We start from the raw sequence: 18,492 nt of genomic DNA on the forward strand, positions 1-18,492 counted from the left end.
AAAATGAAGGGAAAAAGGTGAGCTTTTGTCCCACATTGGTTTGGGAAGAGGATTTGCCCCACTATTTATACAAGAGTCTTTTAAAGGCTTACTGAATGTATTGCATAGAGGCTCTCTTTCGCGCGCATGGGGTGGGGTGCAAATCAAATCCCAAACTAAGATCGAAGAGGCCTTGATCCAAGCCCCTGAGCTCATGTGGGAGGACGAAAGACCTAGCTGTTGGAGATGCAATTCCATCCGTTACGGAATTAATTTTTGTATTAATTCCAATTCTAATTTTGAATTAAACCTCAACATAATGGCCTTGCTGTTTCAGATGTTACAAGGCTAGTGTTAATGGCCTAGTTAAATGCTATTGATATCCTACATCCCTATATAAGAAGGAGTGTAGCAGCAGTGTTTTTTCACGAACTACGAACAACACACACAGAAATTTTAGTTTTCTTCTCCAAAACTCTACTCCTACTCTTTCTTGAAGTTGTGTTATGTCTGTGCTCCAGTTCGCTGGGTTCATTCGTTTGGGTGCTTAAACGTCGAACCGCAGTATATTTTATCCTGGAAAGCCTAGGCCACAACGCTCCTTGCACTTTTGGGAGGTGACAAATAAAGTTTTAAGGTAAAAGGCACTTCGCGTGACTCGTAATTACGATCATTATTCCTCTTTTTCTTTTGCTTTTTGGATTATGCTCTTAAGCATCAAATCCTTTCTCCTTGCACTATATTTCGTATATAGCTGTTGATTGGAATTATAATCTAAGGGTTATTAGTTCCAATTTTGGTTGATATATATTGATATATCTTTTTCCATAGATATATATGTATATATAACTTTTGGGTCCGTTTTATATATATTTGTGTGTATATATATATTTCGGATATACATATCCAATAATATTTTATATATTTTCGTGTGTATATACAAATATTATTCTGGAATATTAAATTGACATTTGGTTCATTATTTCCAACAATTTTAAAAACTTATTCTGTATAATAATGAACAAGTCGGTGGATTCCAAGAGTATTGGAATTGTGAATGTTGCTTGTGGTGCACATTCAAATGGTTGGAATGGCAACGATGTTGGACATTCTAAGATGCCAGTTGATGGCAGCAACGTTGGAAATGATGTTTCCATGGGAGTTGCTAAATCACACGATGGTGCTCCGGAGAACTTTGGTTCACGAACTAGGAGACCAGTGTCTAGTGGCACAAAATTGGTACCTATTGTGTTGCTTAGTAGATCGGCTAAAAGCCACAAATGATCCAATGATGGTGTAATCACTACATGGTCTGAGGACTATTGTAGTGTGACCAACGCCTTCAACGATAATCAAAGGACACTAGTACAAAACTGCACATAGGCAACCATTGTAAAAGACACTAGGCGACCATTGTACAATGGTCGCCTATGAGAGGCTCGCAAAAAGCCATGGACTTTATGCAACCATTTCTAAATGGTCACGCATTGTCAGTAATACGCGACCATTCTTGACTAAGAATGGTCGCGTATTGTTTTTTTTAAAATTCAAATATAATACGCGACCATTCTTGGGTAGGAATAGTCGCGTATTGTCCTTTTAAAAATAAAAAAAAAAAATTAAAAAATTTAAAACTATATTTATTTTGCACCATGCAATTTTCACACACCCATTATGAAATTACTACCGTACTTGTAAAAAAAATAAATGAAATTACATATTTATAATTTTAAATTAAAATTAATTGAAAACTACAAAAGAAAAGAATGAAATTACAACAATATGAGATAACTTTGGGACTATAAAGGATAATTTGCACACACTAGAAAAGGCAATGTACCTTAGGAACCCTGTGCATAATTGTTTTTTTACTCTACTATGAAGAATTGTATACACACTGGGATGGTGAAATAATTCTTGGCTACAGTGGGGATGGGAAACACCGTGAGCTTTCTAAAGCTATGTAGGTATCATGTACAATATATTATAATACAGTGCACAAAGTATTTTGCATAAAAGAGTACTTTCCTTCCTTAAGGTTTAGGGCTTTAGGCAAACAAAATTATGTGCAGTACCACAAACTTGTGGACATATAAAGAGGTAGAGACATCATGTAAAGTCAATAGTAACAACCATCTAATCTAAAGCATATGCAATCAAAAACAAGTTTAATAACACTATCAAAAGTTCAGATATGTAAAGTGAACAATAACTACCCTCTAATCTCAGGATTGCCTTGAAATTTCCATATATGTCATTAATGGAAGTCAAACTTACCCTAGATTGATAACATTGGCTTGAATACCTTATATTTACAGGGACAATTTGCATTTGAGGGACACTTTGATGCTGCTGTACTTGGTATGCTGAATTCGGAGGGGCTAATAGTACACCCTTAAAATCCGCTCTCAAACTTCCCATCAATAACACCGTACACTTCAGAACCTGAACCTGCTGATGGTCTAACAGTTTCTGCAACCACAAACAACTTGGAGTCATTAGTTTTTGTCTGTCTCACAATATAAGAGGATCTAAGATAACAAGAACCCCAAAAAACAACGGATTCTATTTCTAACAAGTACCAGTTTTCATTAGTTACGTAGAAAAGATGCGAGGAAAAAATGACCACCTTTAGCTACAAAAAAATAGGCTCCGAATCTAAAGGTATGTGCTTTAGGATTGTCATAACCAATAAAGTAACAACATGTGGGATATGAGGTGCAATGTTCTCATTTCCAGCCTCGACCAAAGTACCAAGAAGCTGTAAACTGATGGAGGTCTCTTCTTCACCATCATTGATTCTACCCACTATAACTTGAAGAAGTGGTAACCACTCAAGTGGCATGTAGTCATTCTGCCAAGATCCAAAATGTTGAACAAGAATATGGTATTTTAATCTACATTTATATAGAGAAACATTGGTAATGCAGACTTTCTTACTTCAACAAGTTGGGCAATTGCTCCAGCAGCAGACACCCTCACAGGATAACATGAGATGTCTCTATCTGGTGTGATGAAAGCTTCCATCAGAGCAGAGTAAATATCAGCACTCATTTCCTAAAAGGGTAGTTAGAAAAGTAATGAAAATTCAGGTGCACAAAAAATGTATGACAATTAAATGATAAGAACATTCAGTGCTGCGTATTCACATCTGTCAAATCTGTGCGAAAACAAAATGAGGAACATCAAATAGAAACTAACTTCAGGAAGACAGGATGCAAGCTCTCCTAGAACCCAGTTTGCAGAGGCAATCAAATGTGGTTCTGGAAGAGGTGCTCTATACAGTGGTAGCAGCCGAGTCTGAAGAAGAGTAGCTGTATATCCAGGCTTTTGCTCCTTTAGAAACTGCAGGCATAATGCCATGTAAAGATTTCCCTATAAAACTCAGTAAACTAATTCTAAATAGCATGTACTACATAGAAACTCATTACATCTAGAAGGCTGCTGTATGCCATCAGAACACCATAATATCTGCCAAAAATTCAAAAAAAGACAGATTAAAGTTGATGATATATAAGCCAACTCATGCTGATGCATATAAAAAACACACCTCTACTTTTAAATTTTAATGGCATTGACACCATAATTATTATGACACTTTCGATTTTGAAGGTGAAAATTTCTTTCAACTTACTCATTTACTATCTTTATGTTAGCATCAGAGGGAATAGGAAACTTTGACAAGAAGGGAAGCACTAGCAGCTCTCCTATTGACCTGCGAGTTGTTTTTTTGCTCTTCTCTCCTTTCTTACGTTTTGATGAATGTGAAGAATTAACTACTGGAGGTCCCTGGAGGAAAACAAAAAAGGCTATTTCTAAGTATTTTGATAAACCAAGCAGCAACATAGTATTTGCAGACAACTAACCTTTGACATTGAAATAACACCAAGCAAATTTAAGGCACTTTTTCTAGCCGTGAACAAGTCTTCTCTCCATCCAGAAATTTCTTCCTATGGAGTTATGAAAACACACAATAAGACAATACCTTGAATCCAAGAATATAATAAATGATGTAAACAAAATAGCATGTACATACAAGCTCAGAAGGAAGATTTTTCCTTATATACTCATCTGGATCTTCTTCCCACTCTGCCATGTCCTACATCCAAAATTTCAAGTTAGTTATGTAAATAAGCAATGATCATACCTCCATCTCCATTTTGTAGGAAGCCAATCTAGCCATTACCACAGCAGCAGTTTCTTGATCAAAACCTTGTACCAATTACTACAAAAACAAAAAGGCTAGTACTTCAGCATAAGCCTGTAGACATTTTCTCTACACAAAATTCAGAATGTGCATGTATAGTGGAAAGAAATATATTATTTCTCAATATCTCATGAAGGCAATAAAAAAAGTATGCATTAGTTAAATTCAGGGAGAGTTCAACACATCTACTAGTAGTTTAAATGACAGATATCCAAAAGAAAATAACACTTTGGGAAGAGGGGGTAATGGTCTGATCAAAACCTTGTATCAATTCCTACAAAAACAAAAAGATAGTACCTCAGCATAACCCTCTACACATTTTCTCTCCACAAAATTCATAATGTGCATATGAAGTAGAAGGAAATAGTGCATTTCTCAATATCTCATAAAGGCAATCACAAAAGTATGCATTATCTAAATTCATAAGGGTTCTACATATCTACTGCTTGGTTAAATGGCAGATATCCAAGAGAAAACAGCACTTTGGGAAGAGGGGGATAAAGGTTTCTGCTAGACTGCTACTAGTTAACTGCAAGATATCAAAATAAAAATAAAAAAAATAAAAATAAAAAAATAAAAATAAAAAAATAAAAAATAAAAAACAGCATTGAGGAGATAGAAGAGTTCTACTATCTCCAAAGAAAGAAGAGCATTTGGGGAGAGGGAGATGTCTCAGAATTTTCATTAATTCTTCAGCACCGAAATGAACATTTACCAGTAACTGTTGCCTCATAAAGCATCTAATAACAGACTAGCATTAATTCTTCAAGATGCGTTAGTCACCTGCATTCTACAAAACCTTTCAGCATATATTGGTAAAGCAGAAAACTGATACATAAACAGAAAGTAGAATATGTCAATCACAGAAAATTTAAACAACTGAAGTCCAAAACTATTTCAACAAAAAATAAATCTCATTAGGCATGCAGGCACTAAAAAGATGGATGAGTTTACTAATCAAATTAGTACCTTGTAAGAAATTGTATGCACAATTGCGAATTTGTACCACCAGAAGGGTCTGATTTTTCACTTGATGAGATATCAAAGAATATAGTGAAGCAAGTAGTTTTGTCGAGACCACAAATCTTCCAAGCTATTGTATTCCCCTCCCCAATTACTGTGTTGGCAATAGCAGGTCCTTTCTGTCAATATTCAGACATTAATATCAACCTGCTTAACGGCAATCATTTTCCTAATAGGTAATACACTAAAGTTCACTAAAGTTTTGCCTTAGACGAAAAAACAATACTATCTAATTTCCAGTAGCTAGTGAAGGTAAGTTCATAAGCACTAGATAAGCTTACCTTTTCTAAAGTTGTGCATGGCCAAATGATCCCTTGGACTTTAATATCCTTTGAGCAGTTGATCTCAATTCTACCACTGGATGAAATTGATGTGTTAGAACTTCAAATGGGTTATATATAACAGGAGTAGATGAATATTGCTACCAATAAAAATTTGTCATTAGTCCACCAATGATAGCAAAAATGTCAAACAAAATATACCCAAATGTGCTAATTGTCTAATTCACATACTTGAACTGATATCCATGATCTTCCAAATAGATATGGTAAATTTGATTGTCATAACCAAGATGTCAACCTACTCCACATTTCTGTTTATATGAACTCTATACTTTAGTTTAATTCATGGCTTGCCTCTTATATTAAACCCAACATTTCAATCCCTAAATTTCTCAAGAATTTTTTACTAGTTAAGGAAACAAAGAAAAAAACACTTTTAAATCTTTTAACAATATAAACTAGTGCCAATCAAATTTCTGAAATCACTCTTGGTGTTGGAAAAATAGAAAAGTTAATTAGATCATGTCAAGATACTCACTTAAATGAGAGACCAAGAGACTTTTCACCATTGTCAAATACACGCTTAAATGAATCCTTGAAAACAGGATGACCAAAACTTTCTGCTAGAACTACCAGTCCTCCAGTTTTTTCAATCAGCATAAACCAAACATTAATCATTAGCCAAGACACATGATAAGGTTTCGTACCTTAATCAATGTTTAATAATGTTTATGTCTAGCTTGTAGCAACTTATGATGATTGGTTGGTAGATGCAAACAATTAAGTACAATGAGGAAATGTATGTTTTGTCACCTTTCTGCGGAGTTCTTCCATATGTTCCATCATAACTTGAGTCTGCATTAGTGATGGATCAGATACAACAAATTAAAGACCGATTGTAATAATATATAAGTAATCAAATTAATCTATGTATCATCATTTCCCGAATGGACATTGAAGAAGATGAGGGAATATGTTGGTGGAATTCATGAAGATGAAAATTGGATTAATCTTTTTACCTTCTTTTGCCTAGTCTGTGAAAGAGCATTTTCAAGCTGTTTTTCCAGATTCTGAACTTTGATGCTGAGTGGCCCAAGATCTTCTCCAAGTAGATGCCTGCAACCATTGCAAATCGATTCAGTAATCGATCTCGATGCCTTTTCATCAGCAAGAACCACCAGAAATCAAACATTATTAATGGAAGCTAATTAAACTAGATCGATCGAGTTCATGTTCCTTACCTTTGAGTTCTTTGAAGAGATTCATACTTGGCCTTCAGTTTTATAACTTCATGGGACCAGTTCTGTGCAACAAAAATGACAATTACCTTCTCATCATGTACTGTCATTTCATGTTGAATTCTTAAACAAATTAATTAAACCTGTGTTTCTCTCTCAATGGAGTTTTCTTGAGGATTAAAGCTGCAATTTTCATAGCGCTCAAGCGTTTTGGTGATGCCATAGCTGCAATAACAAGTAGTGTATATGTATAGATCAATCCATAACCAACATCTTACCCTTCCATTATTGCTATAGTGTCGTGGCTATGGAATTTCGCTCTCAAATAATGGGTAATTAACTTTGTTACTGATGTTTCAATTTATAAAGTACTCCAAAGGACATTAACAAACAGACAAATAATTGCTCCAGGAATGAACAAAAAGAATCTGACAGGTAATCCATGAACAACGAAATGACAAATCCCTACTTCATTGAACCATTTATTATTATTATTATTTATAATCATCAATAATCAATAATAATATTGAAAAACAAATATATAAAATATAATATATATTATTAACAATTAAAAATAAAAAATAAAATTAAAAAACAAACTAACCTGCAGATCGGCGGCTGGGGAGGCGGCAGTGGCGCCGGCGGGGATGGCGGCTGGTCGTGGTGGGGGCGTGCGACGTCGCGGTGAACAAAGCAGACGGCGGTGGGTGGCCGTGGCTGTGGCGTGTGGCGGTGCGTCGCGAAGCAGACGGCGGTCGGTCGGTCGCGAAGCAGACGGTGGTCGGCGGTGCGTCGAAGATCGGTGAACGAAAGAGCGGTGGGTGACCGGCGGCGTTGAAGATCGGAGCAGATCGATCGACGTACGATATGTTGTATGAGAGGATGATGATCGAGCGCGCAGATTTGATCTGATCTGATGGAGTGATGGGGGTATAGATCTAGGGTTAATATTAGGCTACCATTTCAATTAGAAATGGTTGCCTATTATAAAACAAATTCTATTTTATGGCAACCATTTCTATTAGAAATGGTTGTCTATTATAAATCAATTTTTTTTAAATAAATACAAAATACAGTGGGCAACCATTACAACTAATAATGGTGGTGGATTATTATTCACTTATTTACAAAATTGCCATCGCGAATTTTTGGGCTAAGATTAGACAACCATTCTTTCAACAATGGTGGCCTATGGTCAATCTTCTATGTTCAATTTTGTACTAGTGGGAAAGGCAAACGAAAGTTTAGGTCTGGAGATGATTAAAGGAAGAAGTGAGCCGTCACTATGAAGCGAACCGTCATCCTGGTGAAAACGTTGCGGACAACTTCGCTTGGGTTAAAGAATGTGGATGGTTGGACGAGTGAGGTCAAAGCTCATGTGTTGAATATTTTAAATAATATTCTGAGTACGATTATATAAGCTTGGTTCAACTAGTTTGAAAATTTGGTTGATTTGTTTTTGTTAATTGTGTTAAAATTAACTTGATAAAAAATTTTAAATTATACTAGTATGAAATTTATTTGAGACAAATAATGATTTGTTGGATAGTGCATCTGTCGCACTAACGGAGAGTGCAAGATAAAATTAGCACTGTATTGCTAATTAACTTAGCACTAATTAAGTAATATTTAAACACAACAATACTAGTATTTAATAACACGAATGATAGTGCTTGATAGTACTAACGAAAGGTTGCTGTGGGTTTATAATTTAAAGCAATGGAAGATTGCTTTGAAATCAGTGCTTTAAGTTGGAGCAATGATTCGTGCCTCATTCCTATGCACTGATTAGTGCTTCAAGTTTCGGAAGCATTGGTTCGTGGTTTTGACCTTTCGGTCAATCCTGAATGGATTCGTAAGTGCTGATCTATTTGCACCTACGAGATGTGCTAACGTGTAGCACATGCTTATTCCTTATAAGAATAAAAGAGAAAACTAAATTAATCGCGGATTAATGCGGTTACGAACGATCGATGTTGATGCGGCCCAACATAATGAAGATCCATTAAGAGTACAAATTGGGTCAATCACAAGATCCAAGACCCAAATCAGCTTTATTATTTGTGGTCATCATTATTTTAAATTGTTTGGAATTAATGAGAAAACACTAGTTTGTATTTAGAAAGGATTCCTTAAATCCCTTTCGAAATACGACTATATTGACTTGCTTTCTAGATTAGGTTTAGGACTCTTTTTCGCATTGTATTTAGGATTACAATGCTGCCCTATACCTATAAATAGGGCACATCCATATCAGTTTTAGGGAGGCTTTAATTCAATAAAATTCTTAAGTTTTTCTTTACACTTGTGTTAGAAACCTTATGGCTAATTGTGAACTCAATTAGTGGCTAGTCGTGGACTCGACTAGCAAATTGATTCGTGGACTCGAATCAATCTTCCTTTCTACAACCTTAGATTTAGGTTCGTGGACTCGTTCTTGAATCGAAGGAAACTAGATCCGACTCTAGTTGATTGAAGATTGCAACATCGAGGTACTTGAAGCTACATGGGATTCTTCAAAGTCTTTGAGGATTCGGGACTAAGGGTTTCTCGTGATGTTTAAGGTATTTTGATCCATCTCTATCTTTACTTTTGAGAGCATTCTTGGGACAATACTCCATTTTATTTGAATCTTGGATTAGGTTCATATCAGATGCAGTGAATATAAAACAACTATTGGTGATTTTTGCGCAAGCGTTGTATCGTACTCGAGCGTACGACACGATATTAACCTCAATCGAATGTTGTTGCCGAACATAAAATATCAAGACGTTGATAAGTTCGGGTCTACCTCAAAGTGTGTGTGGTGAGACAATACTTTGGACAAGTAAGTACCTTTTAAATAAGGTTACCCGCATGAAATTCTTATGAATTGTGGGTACGTAGGAAGTTTTCCTACTAATGCCTGAAATGTGGGGGTGTCTTGCCAAAGTTGTGTATTGGTGTAACACCCCGTGTTACGACCCCTAAGATCAATTAAATCATTTAATCAATTATCCAAAAGAAAGAATTAAATCACAATAATTAATTAGGAGGCCCACCATAGTCCACGGGCCCTTATCCCTAAACCCAATCCCTAGTCCCAAAAGAAATAGAATTAGTAAGCCCATAATACTAGTTCCTAACTAGGACTCCTAAATATATAAATAGGGGACTTAAGAGGCACCTAGAAACCCCCCCACCACAATAAACGCCCACCACCCCAAAGAGCTCCAAGAATCCCCTAGAAGAAATCAAGAAAGCAAGAAAGCTTAGAGAAAGACCCTTCATAGCCAAGGAATTAAATAAAGGCTAAGAGGTAACCCATGTCTCAACAAAACCTATTTTCATAGTTATGATTCCCCCTTAGGGTTTCCCCATATTATTGTATATTGCGGATTTGTGATGATATTATTGATGATTGATGTGATGATCCCATGGGGGATCTTGGTAATCTTGATATTGGGAGATTCTCGATAGTTATGGTGTTCTTGATGATTATATGGAGCTCTTGATGATTATATGATGTTCTTGATAGTTGTGTGTTGTTCTTGATGCTTACGTGTTATTCTTACCGAATCTTGCAATTAGAAGACGAACCGTATTCTTGTTGATATAAAAGTGACTAAAACCCTAGGTTGTATCATATGATATTATTCTTGGTTTATCGGGTGGGGAAATCGCATGTTTGGGTGTTGATTATGTTTAGAAAAGCATGATAGGTTATGTGCCGTTCGTTTCTCGTATTTGATCCGTTAATTGTCTACGTGTTGTCGTTAATTGCGTTGTAAAGTGTCTAAGCATGGTTTCGGGTTCCATAATGGTTCCCGGGGCGAAACTGTGTGATAAGAGTCAGTGGGGGGTAGGGGACCCGCCACCTACCCACGGCCGGAAAACACATCTCCGGCAGCGGGCGGCCGGCGGGCGGGCAGCTGCCCGCCGGCGACCCGCTGCCCGGAACAGTAATACCCGGCGGGCAGCCGGTGGGTGGCCCCCCACCCACCGGCTACCCGCTGGAAAATCATCCCCCTCGGGATCTCGGCTTCCCCGTTTGATGTTTCCCCGTCCCCCGTGGTGTCCCAACGGACTCCGTTAATCGTGCCTTTGTCTAGTTTGATATTTCGGGTACCGTTCGTAGGTTTATGAGTCTATTATATTGCATGCTAGTTGAATTGGTATCCCGTTGACCTAGGTAGAAGCAGTATGAACCCCTTAGGACTATTCTTAGTATGTGATGGATCACGCATAGGTTTTGTTATACGTTTTCTCCCCCTTCCCAATGTGTTAATGTGGGTTGCATGTACTTGCTATGTGTTATGTGTGCATGTAACCCCGAGTTGGTTAAGATCAATCGGGCTATACAGGCAGTCGGGTGGGCTGAGAACCATACCGGCTGTTAACCAGGCTGGTAGAGACCGGTCAGGTATATAAATATTATATAGGACTAAGTTCCACTATACGGGCAGTCGGATGGGCTGAGAACCATACCGGCTGTTAACCAGGCTGGTAGAGACCGGTCAGGTATATAAATATTATATAGGACAAAGGTCCACTATACGGGCAGTTGAATGGGCTGAGAACCATCCCAACTGTTAACCAGGCTGGTAAAGACCGGTCAGGTATATAAATATTATGTAGGACAAAGGTCCATCAGTCGGTTGCGATCGGCTCCTCCGTAATGTGAGACGGGGCAGGGTGCTGCGGGGCCGTGTCAGAGCTATATGCGCTGACCCTCATGTATGGGCATGCGATTGGTCCTGTGGCGCCAACAAAGTGTGCGATGTGATGAGATATGGATAAGTTGTGGTTATGAGTATCTTGAGGGATGGGACTATGGGATTCATGCTGGGGATTGATTATGTTGGGTTATGATTATTAATTGTGCTCAGCTTTATCTGTCTTGCTTGTTGTAGATTGTATACGCTTGTTATAACTGTTGCTTGTGTCTAGCCTTATCTGGCGAGTCATTCCCGGTTTTAAAAGCTAGAGTTCGTAGGTTACATCTTCATGTTCAAAATGGTTTTCGTATATCTATATATATACCTCTATATGTAATGTATTTCAACACGTTGGAGTGGGTTACCAGCATCTCTCGCTGAACAGATATATTTGGCTTTCAGGCACAGAAGATTAAGTCACTGGAGTGCGCTAGAGCTTGGAACATAGAAGTAGTTAGTTTCCATTTCGGCCTGCGTGCCATGTTTATGCATTCATGTCTTTGAGACATTAGTTAGTTAGCCTGTGCACCTGAGTTCTCCAGCTCAGGTGTGGCATAGCACCCCGTACACTCGTACTCTGTTTGGGATTTAATGAGATTTCACCTGTGTTTTATAAGTTTTAAATATCTTGAAAATCTGGGGTGTTACAGTTGGTATCAGAGCCTAAGTTTGACCCTAGGAAAAGACTCTTAAAGACCGGACTTTAGAACATTAGGCTTGAACTCTAGGTGCCTAGGAGCATAGGATTCAGGAATCTTAGGACGCGCAGTGAGATTGTGAAACCTACACATAACTTCCCTACACTTTACCCTTCCCCATTCTAAAACCCTCCCCCACTTATCACTTCACCAGAAGGGCGTCGAACTCTAACTTAACATTCTTATAAACGCTGACCAGAAAGACGATAGCATGGCACCGAACAGAAGGCAATCCAGAACTCCAGAGCCCGCCACAGACAACCCCTTGACCCAGACCCTACAGCAACTAACACAAGTCGCACAGGCACTAAGTGACGCGGCCCTTCGCAACAACAGGCCCCCACCGCCTCCGTCAAACGCAAACTCGGACGTCGCCCGACAAGTTTCGAATCACCGACCACCCACGTTTTCGGGAGAAGAGGATCCAGCGGTTCTGGAAGAATGGATCCGGACTCTTGATAAGATTTTTGGAGTAGTAGAATGCCCGGAAGGACGCCGCGTAGAGATAGCCTCGTTCTACTTCGGGCACGAGGCCGATCTCTGGTGGATCCACGAGGGGCCCACTTATCTACAAGAACCGGGGTTCAATTGGGAGAACCTCAAGACACGACTACGAGAGAGGTTCTACCCGACACACGTGAGAGCGTCCATGTACGAGGAGTTTCTCCATCTGAAACAAGGGACAGCGACCGTTATGGAATACCACAAACGATTCCTTGAACTAGCACGCTTCGCACCCGAACTCCTCCCCATCGAGGTAACCAAAATAGAGAGATTCGTATCGGGCCTCAACTTTGAAGCCCGAAAAGCACTAGTGGTAAGCAGACCCCGGACTCTCAACGAGGCTTACTCCAGTGCCGCCAATCTCTACCGAATCCAACTACTCCAACGCGGGGTTCAGGAGCAAATGCGGAAGAGGAACCCCGGAGGAGGGGCGCCACCAGTAAAAAGAACAAGGAACGACACCAACACGAGACCCGGCAACCCGACCAATCAAAGACCACCTCGGGAAAACAACGACGCCAGCGCCAGGGGCTTCCCTTGCCCGAAATGCAACAAGAACCATCGAGGCAAGGATTGCATGGGCAAACCCTTGCGATGCTTCAACTGCGGAGAAGAAGGACACAAGGCCATCCTTTGCACCCAACCCCAAAGGCCACGCACTACCACCATGGGACAACATGGGGGCACCACTCATCAAGGAAACTACGGCGCTCCCGGGAAAATATTCGTCATGAGCCGCACTCAAGTCGACCTCGGGAACGAAGGCGATCTCGAGGAAGGGAACCAAGGCCCAGAAGACGAGGACCACGCAAATCCCGTGGGAGAAAGCCAAGAAGACGAATTCTGCCTAGGATAGGTTGGCAATTTCTTGTAATCACCTTCGTGATAGAGTTACTTGCTTAGCTTAATTACTTGGAAATATTATAAATAAAAGATTAGTTCATAATTCGGTTCTACCTGCAAACTAGCCAAACCTCACCACTAGAAGCCGGAATAAGGAAAAAGACAAAAGCCCCATCATCAAAGAACCTAGTGTTGCCAATAAAAATTGAACCCTAAACCTCCTATTTATAAGTCCAAGCCCCTAACCACTAAGCCATGAGTGTTTCTTGAAAACCTTAAGGGAATACTCCCTTGTTAAACCCCTCCAAATCCCTAAAACCCATAAAACCCCCAAATCAAAAACCCTTCTTCTTCTTCCTCCCCTTCTTCTTCCCCCACTCTTCCCCTTCTCCTTCTCGCACACCTCACCGCCCCACCCCAAAGAAACCAACAACCACCCATCATCACCGCCGATCGACCGCCGCCGCCGGCCGAACACCACCCGCCAACGCCACACCGCCGCGCCGCCGTCCCAGCCGGCCGCAACCCGCCACCCGGAGGCTCCCCAGCGGCGACCCGCGGCTCCTCCACCCGAACGACGCCACCCCACCATCTCACCCCCACCGCACCAACGCCGAACCTTCACCTCGCCGCCATCCCCCTCGAAAACAAGAAACCACGCCGCCTAGAAGCTCGCCGGAAAAACGCGCCGGAGCACCGTTCACCTCGCCGGAAAAACACGTCGGAGCCCCGCCGCCGCCTCGCCGGAAAATCGCCGGAAAACGTCGCCATCAACCGAAGCACCACGATGCCAAAGAAACCCCTCGGAACCCGCACTCCGGAGTGGAGCAACGCCGATTACACCGTGATCGGAGGTAAAGCACTTGAACCCGACCAATTCTCTCCGGAATTGGTTGATATGCTCAAACATCAAGGGCTTTTAGATACGTATCTCACCATCAAAGGGGATACGTACCCCGAATTGGTGAAGGAGTTCTATCAACACCTTGTAGCCACCAAATGGGGTGACAAGGTAGAAATCACCACCAAGGTCCGTGGCAAGGAAATTGTGCTTTCCGAAGGCCGTTTGGCCAAGCTCTTGAAATTGACCACCACGGGTGTGTCTAACTATGACCGAAAGGGGTGGATTGATACCCAAACTACGGGATACAAGGACTACCTCGAGTACCTACTCGGGAAGGAGGACGGGTTCACCTCGGCCACTCGACCACACCGAAAGTGGCTATCGGCGAAGCAAAAGATATTGGTTATGATTGTAACCGATAGCCTCTTGTCCACCAATAACAAAAGCAAGGATGTGGGAAGCTTGGAGTGCACCTTTGCTTACCTCCTGAAACATAAAATCAAGTTCAACCTGCCAGCACTCATGTTAAAACACATGGAATTCTGCAAATCGAACAACCGGCTTAGCCTACCCTACGGGATGATCCTAAGTTGGATCATGGAGAAAAAGGGGGTAGACCTAAGCCACACCGTGGTCAAGACCGCAAATGGCATGGTTTTTAACGCCCAGAACCTCCGCCGCAACGACATCTACTACACCGAAGGGGGACATTACCTCACCCTCGAAGAAATTTGCCAAAAACCCGAGGAAGAGCGAAGGGAATTGGTCGACCGACTGGACATCTCCAACAAAAATCTCAAACGAGCCATGCAAGACTGCGGAGGTTCGGAGGGACATGAGGACCAGGAGGAGGAAGACGAACCCAACCCAATAGTGCAACCACGATCAGGAGGAAATCCAAGGGAGCAAGACGAGGACTCAATCCATGAACGCATACTCGCACAGCTCAACCGACAAAACCAAATCATGGAGGAAGGATTCTCATCCCTGATCTGTACGACACACGCACTAGATCAAAGGGTGGCAGCAATCGAGGCCACCTTGGGCACTCGCGGGGCACCCAGCTCGGGAGCAGGAGACCGAGGTAGGCCTTAAACCCTTTCTATCGCAACACCGCCAGAAATCCAGTCTACCCCAGCTAAGGCAAAACGTGGGGCCACATTCCTAAACAGGAGGCCAAAATGCGATGCCTGGGGGTGAAAGAGTGGATTAACACACCGGGCTTCGGGGACGAAGCCCCTCATAAGGGGGGGAGAGTGTAACACCCCGTGTTACGACCCCTAAGATCAATTAAATCATTTAATCAATTACCCAAAAGAAAGAATTAAATCACAATAATTAATTAGGAGGCCCACCATAGTCCACGAGCCCTTATCCCTAAACCCAATCCCTAGTCCCAAAAGAAATAGAATTAGCAAGCCCATAATACTAGTTCCTAACTAGGACTCCTAAATATATAAATAGGGGACTTAAGAGGCACCTAGAAACCCCCCCACCACAATAAACGCCCACCACCCCAAAGAGCTCCAAGAATCCCCTAGAAGAAATCAAGAAAGCAAGAAAGCTTAGAGAAAGACCCTTCATAGCCAAGGAATTAAATAAAGGCTAAGAGGTAACCCATGTCTCAACAAAACCTATTTTCATAGTTATGATTCCCCCTTAGGGTTTCCCCATATTATTGTATATTGCGGATTTGTGATGATATTATTGATGATTGATGTGATGATCCCATGGGGGATCTTGGTAATCTTGATATTGGGAGATTCTCGATAGTTATGGTGTTCTTGATGATTATATGGAGCTCTTGATGATTATATGATGTTCTTGATAGTTGTGTGTTGTTCTTGATGCTTACGTGTTATTCTTACCGAATCTTGCAATTAGAAGACGAACCGTATTCTTGTTGATATAAAAGTGACTAGAACCCTAGGTTGTATCATATGATATTATTCTTGGTTTATCGGGTGGGGAAATCGCATGTTTGGGTGTTGATTATGTTTAGAAAAGCATGATAGGTTATGTGCCTTTCGTTTCTCGTATTTGATCCGTTAATTGTCTACGTGTTGTCGTTAATTGCGTTGTAAAGTGTCTAAGCATGGTTTCGGGTTCCACAATGGTTCCCGGGGCGAAACTGTGTGATAAGAGTCAGTGGGGGGTAGGTGGGGGGTAGGGGACCCGCCACCTACCCACGGCCGGAAAACACATCTCCGGCAGCGGGCGGCCGGCGGGCGGGCAGCTGCCCGCCGGCGACCCGCTGCCCGGAACAGTAATACCCGGCGGGCAGCCGGTGGGTGGCCCCCCACCCACCGGCTACCCGCTGGAAAATCATCCCCCTCGGGATCTCGGCTTCCCCGTTTGATGTTTCCCCGTCCCCCGTGGTGTCCCAACGGACTCCGTTAATCGTGTCTTTGTCTAGTTTGATATTTCGGGTACCGTTCGTAGGTTTATGAGTCTATTATATTGCATGCTAGTTGAATTGGTATCCCGTTGACCTAGGTAGAAGCAGTATGAACCCCTTAGGACTATTCTTAGTATGTGATGGATCACGCATAGGTTTTGTTATACTTTTTCTCCCCCTTCCCAATGTGTTAATGTGGGTTGCATGTACTTGCTATGTGTTATGTGTGCATGTAACCCCGAGTTGGTTAAGATCAATCGGGCTATACGGGCAGTCGGGTGGGCTGAGAACCATACCGGCTGTTAACCAGGCTGGTAGAGACCGATCAGGTATATAAATATTATATAGGACTAAGTTCCACTATACGGGCAGTCGGATGGGCTGAGAACCATACCGGCTGTTAACCAGGCTGGTAGAGACCGGTCAGGTATATAAATATTATATAGGACAAAGGTCCACTATACGGGCAGTTGAATGGGCTGAGAACCATCCCAACTGTTAACCAGGCTGGTAAAGACCGGTCAGGTATATAAATATTATGTAGGACAAAGGTCCATCAGTCGGTTGCGATCGGCTCCTCCGTAATGTGAGACGGGGCAGGGTGCTGCGGGGCCGTGTCAGAGCTATATGCGCTGACCCTCATGTATGGGCATGTGATTGGTCCTGTGGCGCCAACAAAGTGTGCGATGTGATGAGATATGGATAAGTTGTGGTTATGAGTATCTTGAGGGATGGGACTATGGGATTCATGCTGGGGATTGATTATGTTGGGTTATGATTATTAATTGTGCTCAGCTTTATCTGTCTTGCTTGTTGTAGATTGTATACGCTTGTTATAACTGTTGCTTGTGTCTAGCCTTATCTGGCGAGTCATTCCCGGTTTTAAAAGCTAGAGTTCGTAGGTTACATCTTCATGTTCAAAATGGTTTTCGTATATCTATATATATACCTCTATATGTAATGTATTTCAACACGTTGGAGTGGGCTACCAGCATCTCTCGCTGAACAGATATATTTGGCTTTCAGGCACAGAAGATTAAGTCACTAGAGTGCGCTAGAGCTTGGAACATAACGATAAGGCACGTGAAGTTCCAGGCGAGTCATCTCTTCGGTCACATCAGTCAGATTTGTCATCTTTGCAAATTCATCCAACTCCTCAAGTGAGAGAGTGGGTTCGGGTGACTGAGTTACGGGCCGAGAGTGAACCATAGTGATATCTTCAGAGGATTGTTCACTAGGTTGAGGAACTTCATAAGATGTTTGCTCATTAGCCCTTTTCATCATCAGAATTTTCTCTTTAGCAAGCCGAGTGGCTTGTTCCATGCAGTAAGCCTTTGTAGCCCTGGACTCGTTGATCAAATTTTCATGAGTTTCCTTGTCCATTGGTGCTGTGTTGGGCATGGAGTAGGTGACAATGACCCTTTCCCTATCTTCTTCAAGCCTTATGATGGTGGCATTCGGAAGCTTTTCGGCTTTTCGCATATGATGTTTTAGGCGTTTGGCCCTTTTTTCAGCTTCGTTGCTCTTTTCTTTTCCCTTATCCATTCCTGCAATCTTTATCCTTCTCTAAAATTTTGTGAATGAGTAAAGCTCATGAAATAGAAGAATAATATATATAGGCAAAAGATAACGTGCGAATCTTAACAAAATATTTTAGATACTGACAAAATATTTGCATGATGGAGTTATAAATTAAAAAGATCATAAGCAAGATAACATCACAATTTGTCACCGTGGCCTAACAAAGTTATTCAAGTTTTCTTTTTCTTGCTGCTTGCGG

At 41.4% G+C, this 18,492-nt stretch overlaps 2 protein-coding genes across 2 annotated transcripts; both read right to left on the minus strand.

The window, feature by feature from the left end:
* Positions 1 to 1,967: 1,967 nt before the first annotated feature.
* On the minus strand, positions 1,968 to 6,168 carry LOC109158402. Its single transcript, XM_019306311.1, has 13 exons — positions 6,029 to 6,168; positions 5,491 to 5,566; positions 5,156 to 5,328; positions 4,970 to 5,078; positions 4,664 to 4,715; positions 4,166 to 4,191; positions 4,016 to 4,078; positions 3,846 to 3,929; positions 3,614 to 3,768; positions 3,411 to 3,450; positions 3,181 to 3,324; positions 2,920 to 3,036; positions 1,968 to 2,451 (listed from the first exon to the last, which is right to left on the minus strand). The coding sequence occupies exons 1-13, from the start codon at positions 6,166 to 6,168 to the stop codon at positions 2,116 to 2,118; spliced, it is 1,515 nt and encodes a 504-aa protein (XP_019161856.1). The 3' UTR covers positions 1,968 to 2,115.
* LOC109158403 lies at positions 6,019 to 18,257 on the minus strand. The gene is made up of 7 exons (XM_019306312.1): positions 17,866 to 18,257; positions 7,333 to 7,641; positions 6,872 to 6,953; positions 6,732 to 6,793; positions 6,510 to 6,606; positions 6,264 to 6,345; positions 6,019 to 6,206 (listed from the first exon to the last, which is right to left on the minus strand). The coding sequence occupies exons 1-6, from the start codon at positions 18,255 to 18,257 to the stop codon at positions 6,271 to 6,273; spliced, it is 1,017 nt and encodes a 338-aa protein (XP_019161857.1). The 3' UTR covers positions 6,019 to 6,206; positions 6,264 to 6,270.
* Between the last annotated feature and the right edge of the window lie 235 nt (positions 18,258 to 18,492).

Source organism: Ipomoea nil, unplaced genomic scaffold (assembly GCF_001879475.1).
Source record: "Ipomoea nil cultivar Tokyo-kokei standard unplaced genomic scaffold, Asagao_1.1 scaffold2818, whole genome shotgun sequence".
NCBI lineage: Eukaryota > Viridiplantae > Streptophyta > Magnoliopsida > Solanales > Convolvulaceae > Ipomoea > Ipomoea nil.

Coding starts and splice junctions, on each gene's coding strand:
- LOC109158402 (XM_019306311.1), bottom strand. CDS start 6,168: ATGATTAATGTTTGGTTTATGCTGATTGAAAAAACTGGAGGACTGGTA. Junction 5,567..6,028: donor TCTCTTGGTCTCTCATTTAA/GTGAGTATCTTG, acceptor AATTTCATCCAG/TGGTAGAATTGAGATCAACT. Junction 3,037..3,180: donor TTGCATCCTGTCTTCCTGAA/GTTAGTTTCTAT, acceptor CTACCCTTTTAG/GAAATGAGTGCTGATATTTA.
- LOC109158403 (XM_019306312.1), bottom strand. CDS start 18,257: ATGGATAAGGGAAAAGAAAAGAGCAACGAAGCTGAAAAAAGGGCCAAA. Junction 6,954..7,332: donor CCCCAGCCGCCGATCTGCAG/GTTAGTTTGTTT, acceptor TTGTTATTGCAG/CTATGGCATCACCAAAACGC. Junction 6,794..6,871: donor CCATTGAGAGAGAAACACAG/GTTTAATTAATT, acceptor TTTGTTGCACAG/AACTGGTCCCATGAAGTTAT.